The sequence below is a fragment of the Nerophis lumbriciformis genome, linkage group LG22, assembly GCF_033978685.3.
Source record: "Nerophis lumbriciformis linkage group LG22, RoL_Nlum_v2.1, whole genome shotgun sequence".
NCBI classification, from domain to species: Eukaryota; Metazoa; Chordata; class Actinopteri; order Syngnathiformes; family Syngnathidae; genus Nerophis; species Nerophis lumbriciformis.
The window spans coordinates 30,126,830-30,141,586 of NC_084569.2; the positions used below are offsets into that span (position 1 = coordinate 30,126,830).

Here is a 14,757-nt window from a genome sequence, read left to right on the forward strand (position 1 = left end):
CAGAACACTTTTCCACTTTGCATGAGTCCATCTTAGATGATCTTGGGCCCAGAGAAGCCGGTGGTGTTTCTGGATGTTGTTGATAAATGGCTTTCGCTTTGCATAGTAGAGCTTTAACTTGCACTTACAGATGTAGCGACAAACTGTATTTAGTGACAGTGGTGTTCTGAAGTGTTCCTGAGCCCATGTGGTGATATCCTTTAGAGATTGATGTCGGTTTTTGATACAGTGCCGTCTGAGGGATCGGAGGTCACGGTCATTCAATGTTGGTTTCCGGCCATGCCGCTTACGTGGAGTGATTTCTCCAGATTCTCTGAACCTTTTGATGATATTATGGACCGTAGATGTTGAAATCCCTACATTTCTTGCAAGTGCACTTTGAGAATCATTGTTCTTAAACTGTTTGACTATTTGCTCACGCAGTTGTGGACAAAGGGGTGTACCTCGCCCCATCTTTTCTTGTGAAAGACTGAGCATTTTTTGGGAAGCTGTTTTTATACCCAATCATGGCACCCACCTGTTCCCAATTAGCCTGCACACCTGTGGGATGTTCCAAATACGTGTTTGATGAGCATTCCTCAACTTTATCAGTATTTATTGCCACCTTTCCCAACTTCTTTGTCACATGTTGCTGGCATCAAATTCTAAAGTTAATGATTATTTGCAACAAAAAAAAAGTTTATCAGTTTGAACATCAAATATGTTGTCTTTGTAGCATATTCAACTGAATATGGGTTGAAAATGATTTGCAAATCATTGTATTCCATTTATATTTGCATCTAACACAATTTCCCAACTCATACGGAAACGGGGTTTGTATGTTACCATCCAAGCAACGTTATCATGGACGCCCCTGCTTATTTCAGCAAGACAATGCCAAGCCACGTTACAACAGCGTGGCTTCATAATAAAAGAGTGTGGGTACTAGACTGGCCTGCCTGTAGTCCAGACCTGTCTCCCATTGAAAATGTGTGGCGCAATATGAAGCCTAAAATACCACAAGAGTATATTGTTGAACAACGTAAGCTGTACATCATGCAAGCTTAAAAAATTGGTCTCCTCAGTTCCCAAACGTTTACTGAGTGTTGTTAAAAGGAAAGGCCATGTAACACAGTGGTAAAAACGCCCTGTGCCAACTTTTTTGCAATGTGTTGCTGCCATTAAATTCCAAGTTAATGATTATTTGCAAAAAAAAAAAAGAAGTTTCTCAGTTGGAACATTAAATATCTTGTCTTTGCAGTCTATTCAATTGTATATAAATTGAAAAGGATTTGCAAATCATTGTATTCTGTTTCTATTTATGAATTACACAACGGGCCAACTTCACTGGTTTTGGGTTTTGTACATTCTCTGATGGTCAGCATATGTTCTGCATATTCGTTAAGGTTGACACGCTAAATGGATTGTGTTCCTTGTTTTGCTCACTTAAAGGGGAACTGCACTTTTTTTTGGAATATAGCGTATCGTTCACAATCATTATGAAAGGCATGACGACGGATTCTTTTTTTTGTAACGCATTCTAAATATTAAATAAATGTAAATAAAAGTCCAGTTACAGGTGGGCGAATGGGAGGTCCTCTATTTCACCCATAAAATTTAATAAATAACCATTCAAAAACCGCCAACAATACTCAATTTACATTTGGGGACTTGAATATTAACCAAGTATTAGTGATATTGTTATTATAAGCGCTAACGCAGACAAACTATTTATAGAGGCGCCGTGATCACTAGCGTGTGTTACTTTATCGAGTGGTCTGCTCTCTCGCTTCCTTGTTCCCTGGAATTTAATTGTAGATCATAAATCACGCATCTCACCTGGACAGAAGAAGTCTGAGGAGGTAATCCGACAATTTGGCACACTTTGACAGCCATTTAGGGCCCGGAAATGGCGATAAAGACATGAAAAGACATTTGGCCCCCAAACCCTATTTCGTTGTGAGGATTATTGTCATTTTTCATTTAAATAGGAATATATGAACATCTTAACAGTCGGCATCAGGAACATGGGCTCAGGAACACTTCAGAAAACCACTGTCACTAAATACAGTTGGTCGCTACATCTGTAAGTGCAAGTTAAAGCTCTACTATGCAAAGCGAAAGCCATTTATCAATAACATCCAGAAACGCCACCGGCTTCTCTGGGCCCGAGATCATCTAAGATGGACTCATGCAAAGTGGAAAAGTGTTCTGTGGTCTGACGAGTCCACATTACAAATTGTTTTTGGAAATATTCGACATCGTGTCATCCGGACCAAAGGGGAAGCGAACCATCCAGACTGTTATCGACGCAAAGTTCAAAAGCCAGCATGTGTGATGGTATGGGGGTGCATTAGTGCCCAAGGCATGGCCAACTTACACATCTGTGAAGGCACCATTGATTCTGAAAGGTACATACAGGTTTTTGAACAACATATGCTGCCATCTAAGCGCCGTCTTTTTCATGGACGCCCTTGCTTATTTCAGCAAGACAATGCCAAGTCACATTCAGCACGTGTTACAACAGCGTGGCTTTGTAAAAAAACAGTGTGGTTACTTTCCTGGCCCGCCTGCAGTCCAGACCTGTCTCCCATCGAAAATGTGTGGCGGATTATGAAGCGTAAAATACGACAGCGGAGACCCTGGACTGTTGAACGACTGAAGCTAGTTTCCTCAGTTCCCAATTTGTTGGCTCATAAAGTCTGCAGTGAACAGTAATCAGTGAAGAAGAAGAGAAGAAAATGTTGTGATGCATTTTTGGAAATTAATGTGCCGCGTATGCTTAAAATGATCAAAATATGACTATTTTGATCATTTTAAAGCTTGTCGCTTTCTGCAGTAAAACGGAATATTCTACAGTGAAATGCGAACGATGACAAATTTGATTTGACCTCCTGTTAGAGAATGGTGTGAACTCCAGTATGTAGTGGCACTCACAGTTGGTGGAATGAGGTTTTTTACATTTTTGCACCTGAACTCTTTACATACGGTCTTCTCTTCTATCTTGATGATCTTTGCAAAATTTAAAAAGGATTCATGTAATAATATTAGTCGTTTGACAACCCTAGTAAAAATAAATATCTGTAGAACACATATTTAAGTTTAGTTTTTATTTAAAGGGACAATGCACATAAACATTAAGCTCAAAGACAGATATGTTCTGTACCAGATTATAGCTAAATAGCTCATTTGCATCTGCAGTCCCTGGCTACCTAAATTAAAGGGATACAAAAATCATGCAATAATATTAAGACAATAAAATCATACACAAGTATGAAGAAAAAAGTCATAAATTGCCCTTTCATGGACACGTACTTAATATACAATACAACCACACCTCATTTACATCATCACACAAAGACAATACATGCTCTTGTTCACATCTGTCATCATTTGTAAAAACAACCATGATTTTAACAGACACACCTCACAATTTACAACAAAAATGCTCTCATGGATAAATATAATACACTTTAAGTTGACATGTCAAACAAGGTGCCCACCTTAGTGACCGTGTGAGCAGCTTTGATTGCTCCAAAGCCACTTTTTAACTTCAATTGTGAATGAAGAGTAATCTGTTAGACTTTTTAAGTTTGTTGTGAGGTCGTTCCATTCCTTTATGGCTTTATATGAAAAGGCTGATTGTGCAAAATATGTTTTACATCTGGGTACGCTACACTGCCCCCTGGTGGAGGCTCGTGTGTTTCTAGTTGTCACAGCAGATGTAAACTGGACAAAGTGCTTAAGTGGCGCTGGTGTAGTGTTATTTAGGATTCGATGGGCATACTTGCCAACCCTCCCGGATTTTCCAGGAGACTCCCGAAATTCAACGCCTTCTCGAAAACCTCCCGGGACAAATTTTCCCCCAAAAATCTCCCGAAATTCAGGCGGACCTGAGTGACGTGTCGACAGCCTGTTTTCACGTCCGCTTTCCCACAATATAAACAGCGTGCCTGCCCAATCACGTTATAACTGTAGAATGACCGAGAGCGAGTTCTTGGTTTCTTATGTGGGTTTATTGTTAGGCAGTTTCATTAACGTCCTCCCAGTGCGGTAACAACACACAACAACAGCAGTCACGTTTTCGTCTACCGTAAAGCAGTTCGTCTGCTGTAAACAGCAATGTTGTGATACTCTTAAACAGGACAATACTGCCATCTACTGTACATGCATATGTGACAATAACTTCTAGGGCTTTTAGAGAGTGCAGTGCACAACTGCACACACAACAAGGAGACGAAGCAGAATGCATCATCAGAGAGGGTGTTCAGCATGGTTAGAAAAATAGTGACAGAGAATAGAACAAGGATGGACAATTCAACCCTTAACTCAACAATGAGTAGATGAGTGTTATCTGTGTTTATATGTGTAAATAAATGAACACTGAAATTCAAGTATTTCTCTTATTTATATATGTATACAGTATATATATATATATATATAAAATAAATATATATATATATATAGCTAGAATTCACTGCAAGTCAAGTATTTCTTATATATATATATTTATATATATATATGAAATACTTGACTTGGTGAATTCTAGCTGTAAATATACTCCTCCCCTCTTAACCCCAATAAGTTCATGCTTCTCCGCCACATGACTTCACAGCGCCTGTGTCCACTCCTATTGCACACAATATTGCCCATCCCAGAGAGCAAACCTGCCACTTTTTACACGGCATGTACAAATTCATGGACCTGACATCATTAAACAAGGTTATGAGTTTGCTCTGTGATTCATCATCTGCTTGCAGAGACGACGTACAATAGCTTGCATTAAGATGAGTAGCTCTGTGCCATGTACAAAACCCAAGACCAGTGAAGTTGGCACTTTGTGTAAATGTCAAATAAAAACAGAATACAATGATTTCCAAATCACTTATATTCAATTGAATAGACTGCAAAGACAAGATATTTAATGTTCGAACTGAGAAACAAATTTTTTTTTTCACAAATAATCATTAACTTAGAATTTAATGGCAGCAACACATTGCAAAAAAAGTTGGCACAGGGGCATTTTTACCACTGTGTTACATGGCCTTTGCTTTTAACAACACTCAGTAAACGTTTGGGAACTGAGGAGACAAATTTTTGAAGCTTTTCAGGTGGAACTATTTGGGATCTCTGTCGTATTTGACGCTTCATGATGCGCCACACATTTTCAACGGGAGACAGGTCTGGACTACAGGCAGGCCAGTCTAGTACCCGCACTCTTTTACTACGAAGCCACGCTGCTGTAACACGTGCAGAATGTGGCTTGGCATTGTCTTGCTGAAATAAGCAGGGGCGCTCATGAAAAAGACATATCTTGTCTTTGCACTGTATTCAATTGAATATAGGTTGAAAAAGATTTGCAAATTATTTTATTCTGTTTTTATTTACGATTTACACAACGTGTCAATGGTTTTGGGATTTGTAGTTTTAACAAGTGTACATTCTCTCTACCTTCCACATAGGGGGCAATATTCCTCTTCTTTGCTGGCAGGACGGAAGAGATGAAAGGAAATATTGATGGGGTATGTGTGTATTTCTTAAAATCCGTCATTTATTCCCTGCACAGTTACCAAAACGCTCACTCACAGGTCCACAACATTAGGTACAACATCAGATCGATTGCATTGTAAGAGCTTTGTCAATAAGTCTTCATTTTTTATCATAAAAATAGTGCTAAATTGAACAATGTGTGTATTATTATTACATGATGTTATTTTCTAAATTATATTTGTCCGGATACAACTTTTTCACTTCCGATCTGATACCAATACTGAGCCGATAAGCGAACAGCACAAATCATACATACTTTTAATATTTTGTACTGTGGAATGTTAGAAAAGTGAAATTACTCAGAGAACAACAGTACGTATGAAATACACAAGCCTATTTATTTATTAATACCCATCTGGAATGGACTTATGCCGTCTCTAAGTTGAAGTTCATTAAAGAGTACGTTAAATAACGTGGACACGTTTGTTATTAGATACCTTCTAATACACGGGTTGTCAACCTTTTTGACTTCGGGACCCAACTTTTCTCCAACAGAGGGAAGCGGGGCCCACACAAATAATAACACTGATTTAGTAATATTACTCTTGATTTTAATCATATTCAATATTATGTACAATCTACTTACTGTTTAACAAGATGCACCTTGTCAAACAATATTAAAGCATGGGTTATTCACAAAGATTATTTATTTAACACATAAACCTTAGGATTAGAAAAATAAGTACTGACCAAAAAAACTGCCACAGAAGGGCTGATGAAAAATAAATGTACATGCAATTACGCCGTGCTAAAATGAATACATTCTAACTGAATTATAATAAATAATATCTGTCAATAGAATTAAAGTGCAAATTACTATACAGCTTCACCACTTTTTGTGCTTTAGCTCCAAGACTCCTTCTGTGTGTTTCATATTGTCATTACTGCCACAAGTGGTGGAAAAGTGTATTACAACTGCGTACCGGACCACAGCTGAGAAACAGACATTTTTTTTGGCGGCCCAACAATGGAGCCCTGTGGTTAAGAAACACTGTTCTAATACGTTTCTGCCTCGGAGACTTTTAATTACCGTATTTTTTGGATTATAAATCGCTCCGGAGTATAAATCGCACCGGCCGAAAATGCATAATAAAGAAGGAAAAAAAAACATATATAAGTCGCACTAGAGTATAAATCGCATTTTTTGGGGATATTTATTTGATAAAATCCAACACCAAAAATAGACATTTGAAAGGCAATTTAAAATAAATAAAGAATAGTGAACAACAGGCTGAATAAGTGTACGTTATATGAGGCATAAATAACCAACTGAGAACGTGCCTGGTATGTTAACGTAACATATTATGGTAAGAGTCATTCAAATAACTATAACATATAGAACATGCTATACGTTTACCAAACAATCTGTCACTCCTAATCGCTAAATCCCATGAAATCTTATACGTCTAGTCTCTTACGTCAGTGGTTCTCAAATGGGGGTACGCGTACCCCTGGGGGTACTTGAAGGTATGCCAAGGGGTACGTGAGATTTTTTTTTAAATATTCTAAAAATAGCAACAATTCAAAAATCCTTTATAAATATATTTATTGAATAATACTTCAACAAAATATGAATGTAAGTTCATAAACTGAACATCAAATCAAGTAGGCTATTCCATTCATTACAATGCAACAATGCAATATTCAGTGTTGACAGCTAGATTTTTTGTGGACATGTTCCATAAATATTGATGTTAAAGATTTATTTTTTTGTGAAGAAATGTTTAGAATTAAGTTCATGAATCCAGAGGGATCTCTATTACAATCCCCAAAGAGGGCACTTTAAGTTGATGATTACTTCTATGTGTAGAAATCTTTATTTATAATTGAATCACTTGTTTATTTTTCAACAAGTTTTTAGTTATTTTTAAATATTTTTTTCCAAATAGTTCAAGAAAGACCACTACAAATGAGCAATATTTTGCACTGTTATACAATTTAATAAATCAGAAACTGATGACATAGTGCTGTGTTTTACTTCTTTATCTCTTTTTTTCAACCAAAAATGCTTTGCTCTGATTAGGGGGTACTTGAATTAAAAAAATGTTCACAGGGGGTGCATCACTGAAAAAAGGTTGAGAACCACTGTCTTACGTGAATGAGTTAAATCAGTGGTCCCCAACTTTTTTGTAGCTGCGGACCGGTCAACGCTTGAAAATGTGTCCCATGGACCGGTATATACATTATATACAACAATGTATATATTGTGTTTTTTATGTTGATTTAATAAAAAAAAAAACAATTAAAAAAAAACTTTTAAAAAAATTTTTTTTTACATTTCTTGTGCGGCCTGGTACCAATCGGTCCGCAGACCGGTACCGGGCTGCGGCCCAGTGGTTGGGGACCACTGAGCTAAATAATATTATTTGATATTTTACGGTAATGTGTTAATAATTTCACACATAAGTCGCTCCGGAGTATAAGTCGCACCCAAACTATGAAAAAAACTGCGATTTATAATCCGAAAAATACGGTAGATGTTGTCCGATTGCGCAATTCCATCTAACTCTGTTGCCTGTACTTGAATGTGATTGTGCTTGTTGGTGACTCGGAAGCACGAGCGAGTGTGGCTCATGCATGTTCTCATGGTTGTCATACCAGGCAGTGGCACTATTTGAAGATGGCTGCAAGGCCCAGCAGGCATGGAAGCAGTTCCACCACATGTGCTACTGGGAGCTGATGTGGTGCTTCACCTATAAGCGAGCATGGAAGATGGCCTACTTTTATGCAGACCTGCTGAGCAAGGAGAGCCGGTGGTCCAAGGTGCGCTCGTTACAAATCCGGGCCGGATTATAATTTGGCGTTAAGGAACTATGTGTAAAAAAAATGTGTTTCATCTAGGCTATGTACATATACATGAAAGCTGCTTACCTCAGCATGCTTCCAAAGGAAGAGGCAAGGCCCTTTGGAGAGGATGAGGTGGACCTCTTTAGGTGAATGTGACTTTTTACTTATGCTTGATAAAACCAAACCAAAAGTTTGGACAAACCTTCTCATTCAAGAAGTTTTCTTTAATTTCATGACTGTTTACATTGTGGATTGGCACTGAAGGCATCAAAACTATGAATGACCACATGTGGAGTTATGTACTTAACAAAAAAAAGGTGAAGTAACTGAAAACATTCTAGTTTCTTCAAAATAGCCACCCTTTGCACTGATTACCACTTTGCACACTCTTGGCATTCTCTTGATGAGCTTCGAGAGGTAGTCCCCTGAAATGATTTTCACTTCACAGGTGTGCTTGAAGCTCATCGAGAGAATGCCAAGAGTGTCATTGTCCTTTTGTATTGTGCTTGATCAGAAAAATACCTTATGTTTTGACCAGTTAGCTTATTTAAACATTATGTAGGGTTTTTGCAGTGAAAATTCAACATTTTGATTAGGAATCGGACATTTCTTTAATTGATGTATGGCCTTTATAAAATATTTTTAGGTGAACAAAGGGGTTCCTGTAGCACAGGCGTGTCAAACTCGTTTTCATTGAGGGCCACATCGCAGTTATGGTTGCCCTCAGAGGGCCGCTTTTAAAGGGGAACATTATCACAATTTCAGAATGGTTAAAACCATTAAAAATCAGTTCCCAGTGGCTTATTTTATTTTTTCGAAGTTTTTTTCAAAATTTTACCCATCACGCATTATCCCTAAAAAAAAGCTTCAAAGTGCCTGATTTTAACCATCGTTATAAACACCCGTCCATTTTCCTGTGACGTCACACAGTGATGCCAACACAAACAAACATGGCGCATAGAACAGCAAGCTATAGCGACATTAGCTCGGATTCAGACTCGGATTTCAGCGGCTTAAGCGATTCAACAGTTTACGCATGTATTGAAACGGATGGTTGTAGTGTGGAGGCAGGTAGCGAAAACGAAATTGAAGAAGAAACCGAAGCTATTGAGCCATATCGGTTTGAACCGTATGCAAGCGAAACCGACGAAAACGACACGACAGCCAGCGACACGGGAGAAAGCGAGGACGAATTCGGCGATCGCCTTCTAACCAACGATTGGTATGTGTTTGTTTGGCATTAAAGGAAACTAACAACTATGAACTAGGTTTACAGCATATGAAATACATTTGGCAACAACATGCACTTTGAGAGTGCAGACAGCCCAATTTTCATCAATTAATATATTCTGTAGACATACCCTCATCCGCTCTCTTTTCCTGAAAGCTGATCTGTCCAGTTTTGGAGTTGATGTCAGCAGGCCAGGGAAGCTAGGGTCGATATTCTTCTCTTGATCATCTTTGGTGGCATAAGGGACAGTGTGAGCCAAGAAATCCAGGGGGTTTAGCTCGCTTGTCTGCGGGAACAAACTGCCGCCATTGCTTGCCGTGCTACCGAGGTCCTTTGTCCCTGAATTGCTCACACACTCCGGCAGATTCAATGGGGGTCTGGCGGCAGATTTCTTTGACTTTATCGTTGGAAATGCATCTGCTTTGAGTGTCGCAGGATATCCACACATTCTTGCCATCTCTGTCGTAGCATAGCTTTCGTCGGTAAAGTGTGCGGAACAAACGTCCAATTTCTTGCCACTTTCGCATCTTTGGGCCACTGGTGCAACTTGAATCCGTCCCTGTTCGTGTTGTTACACCCTCCGACAACACACCGACGAGGCATGATGTCTCCAAGGTATGGAAAACAGTCGAAAAAACGGAAAATAACAGAGCTGATTTGACTCGGTGTTTGAGAAAATGGCGGATTGACGTTGTGACGTCATCGCTCCGAGAGCGAATAATAGAAAGGCGTTTAATTCGCCAAAATTCACCCAAATTTTATAGCATATAAAATAAATAAATACATGGAATTAAATTAAATTAAATGGAATGGAAAACCGGTACCACTGTTTTTTCCATGTAAAAATTCATGCAGGTTTTTTAATACTGTAAAATCTATGGTTGTTGTGTTTTATAGTATATTAGTAGTACTCTATATCGAAAGTGGATTTTACTGTAAAAAAAAATGTACTGTAAAATTTTTACATGAACGGTTTGTTGGATGACTTGCTTTGAAATCATTAGTCAAGCAGATATTTGAGTATTTATCTTTATTAGATCAAAAACATTGTTTTGAAATGTATGATATAATATTTTGTGTTATTATTAGAGATGATTAAAATGTAAATAAATGTGATTGCACACAGTATCGTATTTTTCGTAGTATAAGTCGCTCCGGAGTATAAGGCGCACCGGCCGAAAATGCATAATAAAGAAGGAAAAAAACATATATAAGTCGCACTGGAGTATAAGTCGCATTTTTGGGGGAAATGTATTTGATAAAAGCCAACACCAAGAATAGACATTTGAAAGGCAATTTAAAATAAATAAAGAATAGTGAACAACAGGCTGAATAAGTGTACGTTATATGAGGCATAAATAACCAACTGAGAACGTGCCTGGTATGTTAACGTAACATATTATGGTAAGAGTCATTCAAATAACTATAACATATAGAACATGCTATACGTTTACCAAACAATCTGTCACTCCTAATCGCTAAATCCCATGAAATCTTATACGTCTAGTCTCTTACGTGAATGAGCTAAATAATATTATTTGATATTTTACGCTAATGTGTTAATAATTTCACACATAAGTCGCTCTTGAGTATAAGTCGCACCCCTTGGCCAAACTATGAAAAAGACTGCGACTTATAGTCCGAAAAATACGGTACATTTATTTTGTAATACATTTATTAAGAAAAGATAAGGTACTTTATTAACACGTATTATTTCCACCCTTTGTGGCTCCCGGGTCTTGAGTTTGACACCTGTGCTGTAGTAGAAGATATTTTCTTGAGGAGTCTTTGGAGGTGAGCAATGGGTTGCACTGCCCCCAGTGGCCACAAACGTCAACACATGACTTGTCTGTCTTCTTCTCCGACACATTCAGACAAGTGCCTGCCTTCAAGCAGAAGATAGCGGGGAAGTCTCCGCCCACTGAGAAGTTTGCCATCCGTAAAGCCCGCCGCTACAAGGCGCACTGCCCAGTCAGGCTAACAGTGCCGGTGCTGGTAAGACATCGCAAACGCACATTCTGGTCGTGAACCAAAACAACCTGGATTCACTGTTTCATTACAGGAGATGATGTACATGTGGAACGGCTTTAGTATGATCAGAAAACGACCAGAGCTCACTGAAGGCATGATGCAGACTCTGGTGGAGGCTGAACGCAGCCTGTTGGAGTCTCCAGGTCATCCGACATCCCCTTGAACATCGCACAACATGTGACGCCCCTGCTTATCGTGTCTTTCGCTGTCTCTCCACAGAAACAGAGTTTTTAGTGGACGACCGCTGCGTGATCCACCTGCTGAAGGGAATGTGTTTGAAAAACCAGGGTCTCCTCCAAGGTGCTCAAGAATGCTTTCAGAGAGTGTGTTCTAGGTGAGGTTGCTGCATTGTTTTCACAAATAACCGGTAGTGTACTCTCCCTCGCCACTCAACCAGAAACCTGACAAACCGCTCCCAAGGAGCTAACAACTGGGGTCTTATGTAACTACAGTTGCCTGGATTTTCTATTCAAAATGGACGTACAGTCTTGGTCAAAAGTTTACATACACTTGTGAAGGACATAATGTCATGGCTGTTTTGAGTTTCCAATAATTTGTACAACTCCTTTTTTTGTGATAGAGTGATTGGAGCACATACTTGTTGGTCACAAAAAACATTCATGAAGTTTGGTTCTTTTATGAATTTATTATGGATCTACTGAAAATGTGAGCAAATCCGCTGGGTCAAAAGTATACATACAGCAATGTTAATATTTGCTTACATGTCCCTTGGCAAGTTTCACTGCAATAAGGCGCTTTTGGTAGCCATCCACAAGCTTCTGGTTGAATTTTTGACCACTCCTCTTGACAAAATTGGTGCAGTTCAGCTAAATTTGTTGGTTTTCTGACATGGACTTGTTTCTTCAGCATTGTCCACACGTTTAAGTCAGGACTTTGGGAAGGCGATTCTAAAACCTTAATTCTAGAGCAGTGGTTCTCAACCTTTTTTCAGTGATGTACCCCCTGTGAACATTTTTTTAATTCAAGTACCCCCTAATCAGAGCAAAGCATTTTTGGTTGAAAAAAATAGATAAAGAAGTAAAATACAGCACTATGTCATCAGTTCCTGATTTATTAAATTGTATAACAGTGCAAAATATTGCTCATTTGTTGTGTTCTTTCTTGAACTATTTGGAAGAAAAAGATATAAAAATAACTAAAAACTTGTTGAAAAATAAACAAGTGATTCAATTATAAATAAAGATTTCTACACATATAAGTTATCATCAACTTAAAGTGCCCTCTTTGGGGATTGTAATAGAGATCCATCTGGATTCATGAACTTAATTCTAAACATTTCTTCACAAAAAAAGAAATCTTTAACATCAATATTTATGGAACATGTCCACAAAAAATATAGCTGTCAACACTGAATATTGCATTGTTGCATTGTAATGAATGGAATAGCCTACTTGATTTGATGTTCAGTTTATGAACTTACATTCATATTTTGTTGAAGTATTATTCAATAAATATATTTATAAAGGATTTTTGAATTGTTGCTATTTTTAGAATATTAAAAAAAAATCTCAAGTACCCCTTGGCATACCTTCAAGTACCCCCAGGGGTACGCGTACCCCCATTTGAGAACCACTGTTCAAGACTGATGGTTAGAGTGTCCACCCTGAGATCGGTAGGTTGTGAGTTCAAACCCCGGCCGAGTCATACCAAAGACTATAAAAATGAGACCCATTGCCTCCCTGCTTGGCACTCAGCATCAAGGGTTGGAATTGGGGGTTAAATCACAAAAAATGATTCCCGGGCACAGCACTGCTGCTGCCCACTGCTCCCCTCACCTCCCAGGGGGTGAACAAGGGGATGGGTCAAATGCAGAGGACAAATTTCACCACACCTAGTGTGTGTATGACAATCATTGGTACTTTAACTTTAACTTTAATTTAGCCATTCCTTTACCACTTTTGACGTGTGTTTGGGGTCATTGTCCTGTTGGAACACCCCACTGCGCCCAAGACCCAACCTCCGGGCTGATGATTTTAGGTTGTCCTGAAGAATTTGGAGGTGATCCTCCTTTTTCATTGTCCCATTTACTCTCTGTAAAGCACCAGTTCCATTGGCAGCAAAACAGGCCCAGAGCATAATACTACCACCACCATGCTTCATGGTAGGCTTGGTGTTCCTGGGATTAAAGGCCTCACCTTTTCCCCTCCAAACATATTGCTGGGTATTGTGGCCATCCATCCATCCATCCATCCATCCATCCATCCATCCATCCATCCATCTTCTTCCGCTTATCCGAGGTCGGGTCACGGTGGCAGCAACTTAAGCAAGGAAGCCCAGACTTCCCTCTCCTCAGCCACTTCGTCCAGCTCCTCCCGGGGGATCCCGAGGCGTTCCCAGGCCAGCCGGAAGAGATAGTCTTCCCAACGTGTCCTGGGTCTTCCCCGTGGCCTCCTACCGGTCGGACGTGCCCGAAACACCTTCCTAGGGAGGCGTTCGGGTGGCATCCTGACTAGATGCCCGAACCACCTCATCTGGCTCCTCTCGATGTGGAGCAGGTATAGTGGGCAAACAACTAAATTTTTGTTTCATCTGACCACAGAACTTTCCTCCAGAAGGTCTTATCTTTGTCCATGTGATGTCAGATGAAACAAAACAATCACTCTATCACAAAAAAATAAGAGTTCCACAAGTTCCATTGGCAGCAAAACAGGCCCAGAGCATAATACTACCACATTTTCAGTAGAGCCATAATAAATTCATAAAAGAACCAAACTTCATGAATATTTTTGTGACCAACAAGTATGTGCTCCAATCACTCTATCACAAAGAAATAAGAGTTGTAGAAATGATTGGAAACTCAAGACAGCCATGACTTTGTTCTTTACAAGTGTATGTAATCTTTTGACCACGACTGGAGGTTAAAAACAAAAAAACGGCGTACGCAAGTCAAAATTCCGACATATTAAGGTGTTTGCACGCACAAATCCATTTGTTACCTCGCAATCAACTTGAAATCAGCCGCGTTTACAAAGATAGTCGTGACCGATGTTCCCTCCAATTTTTCATGTGTGTGAGCAAACGTAGAAACTCCCTGAGCATTGAGCGGAGTACATGTGAGCAACATCACACGTGCACACTGTGGCCACACCAGCAGCACACCTGTCCCAAACCTGACATCATAACAATTGACATGTCTTATTATTGTAATCAAATCACAG

The 14,757-nt window shown here is 39.2% G+C and overlaps 1 protein-coding gene across 1 annotated transcript in view; it reads left to right on the forward strand.

The window, feature by feature from the left end:
* LOC133615232 (tetratricopeptide repeat protein 39A) overlaps positions 1 to 14,757 on the forward strand; it is a 77,006-nt gene that overhangs the window by 50,250 nt on the left and 11,999 nt on the right. Inside the window, exons 11-16 of the mRNA XM_061973656.2 lie at positions 5,442 to 5,501; positions 8,131 to 8,292; positions 8,371 to 8,462; positions 11,422 to 11,542; positions 11,610 to 11,721; positions 11,798 to 11,912. Of these exons, the coding sequence (XP_061829640.1) occupies positions 5,442 to 5,501; positions 8,131 to 8,292; positions 8,371 to 8,462; positions 11,422 to 11,542; positions 11,610 to 11,721; positions 11,798 to 11,912 (662 nt within the window). The remainder of the gene's footprint in view (positions 1 to 5,441; positions 5,502 to 8,130; positions 8,293 to 8,370; positions 8,463 to 11,421; positions 11,543 to 11,609; positions 11,722 to 11,797; positions 11,913 to 14,757) is intronic.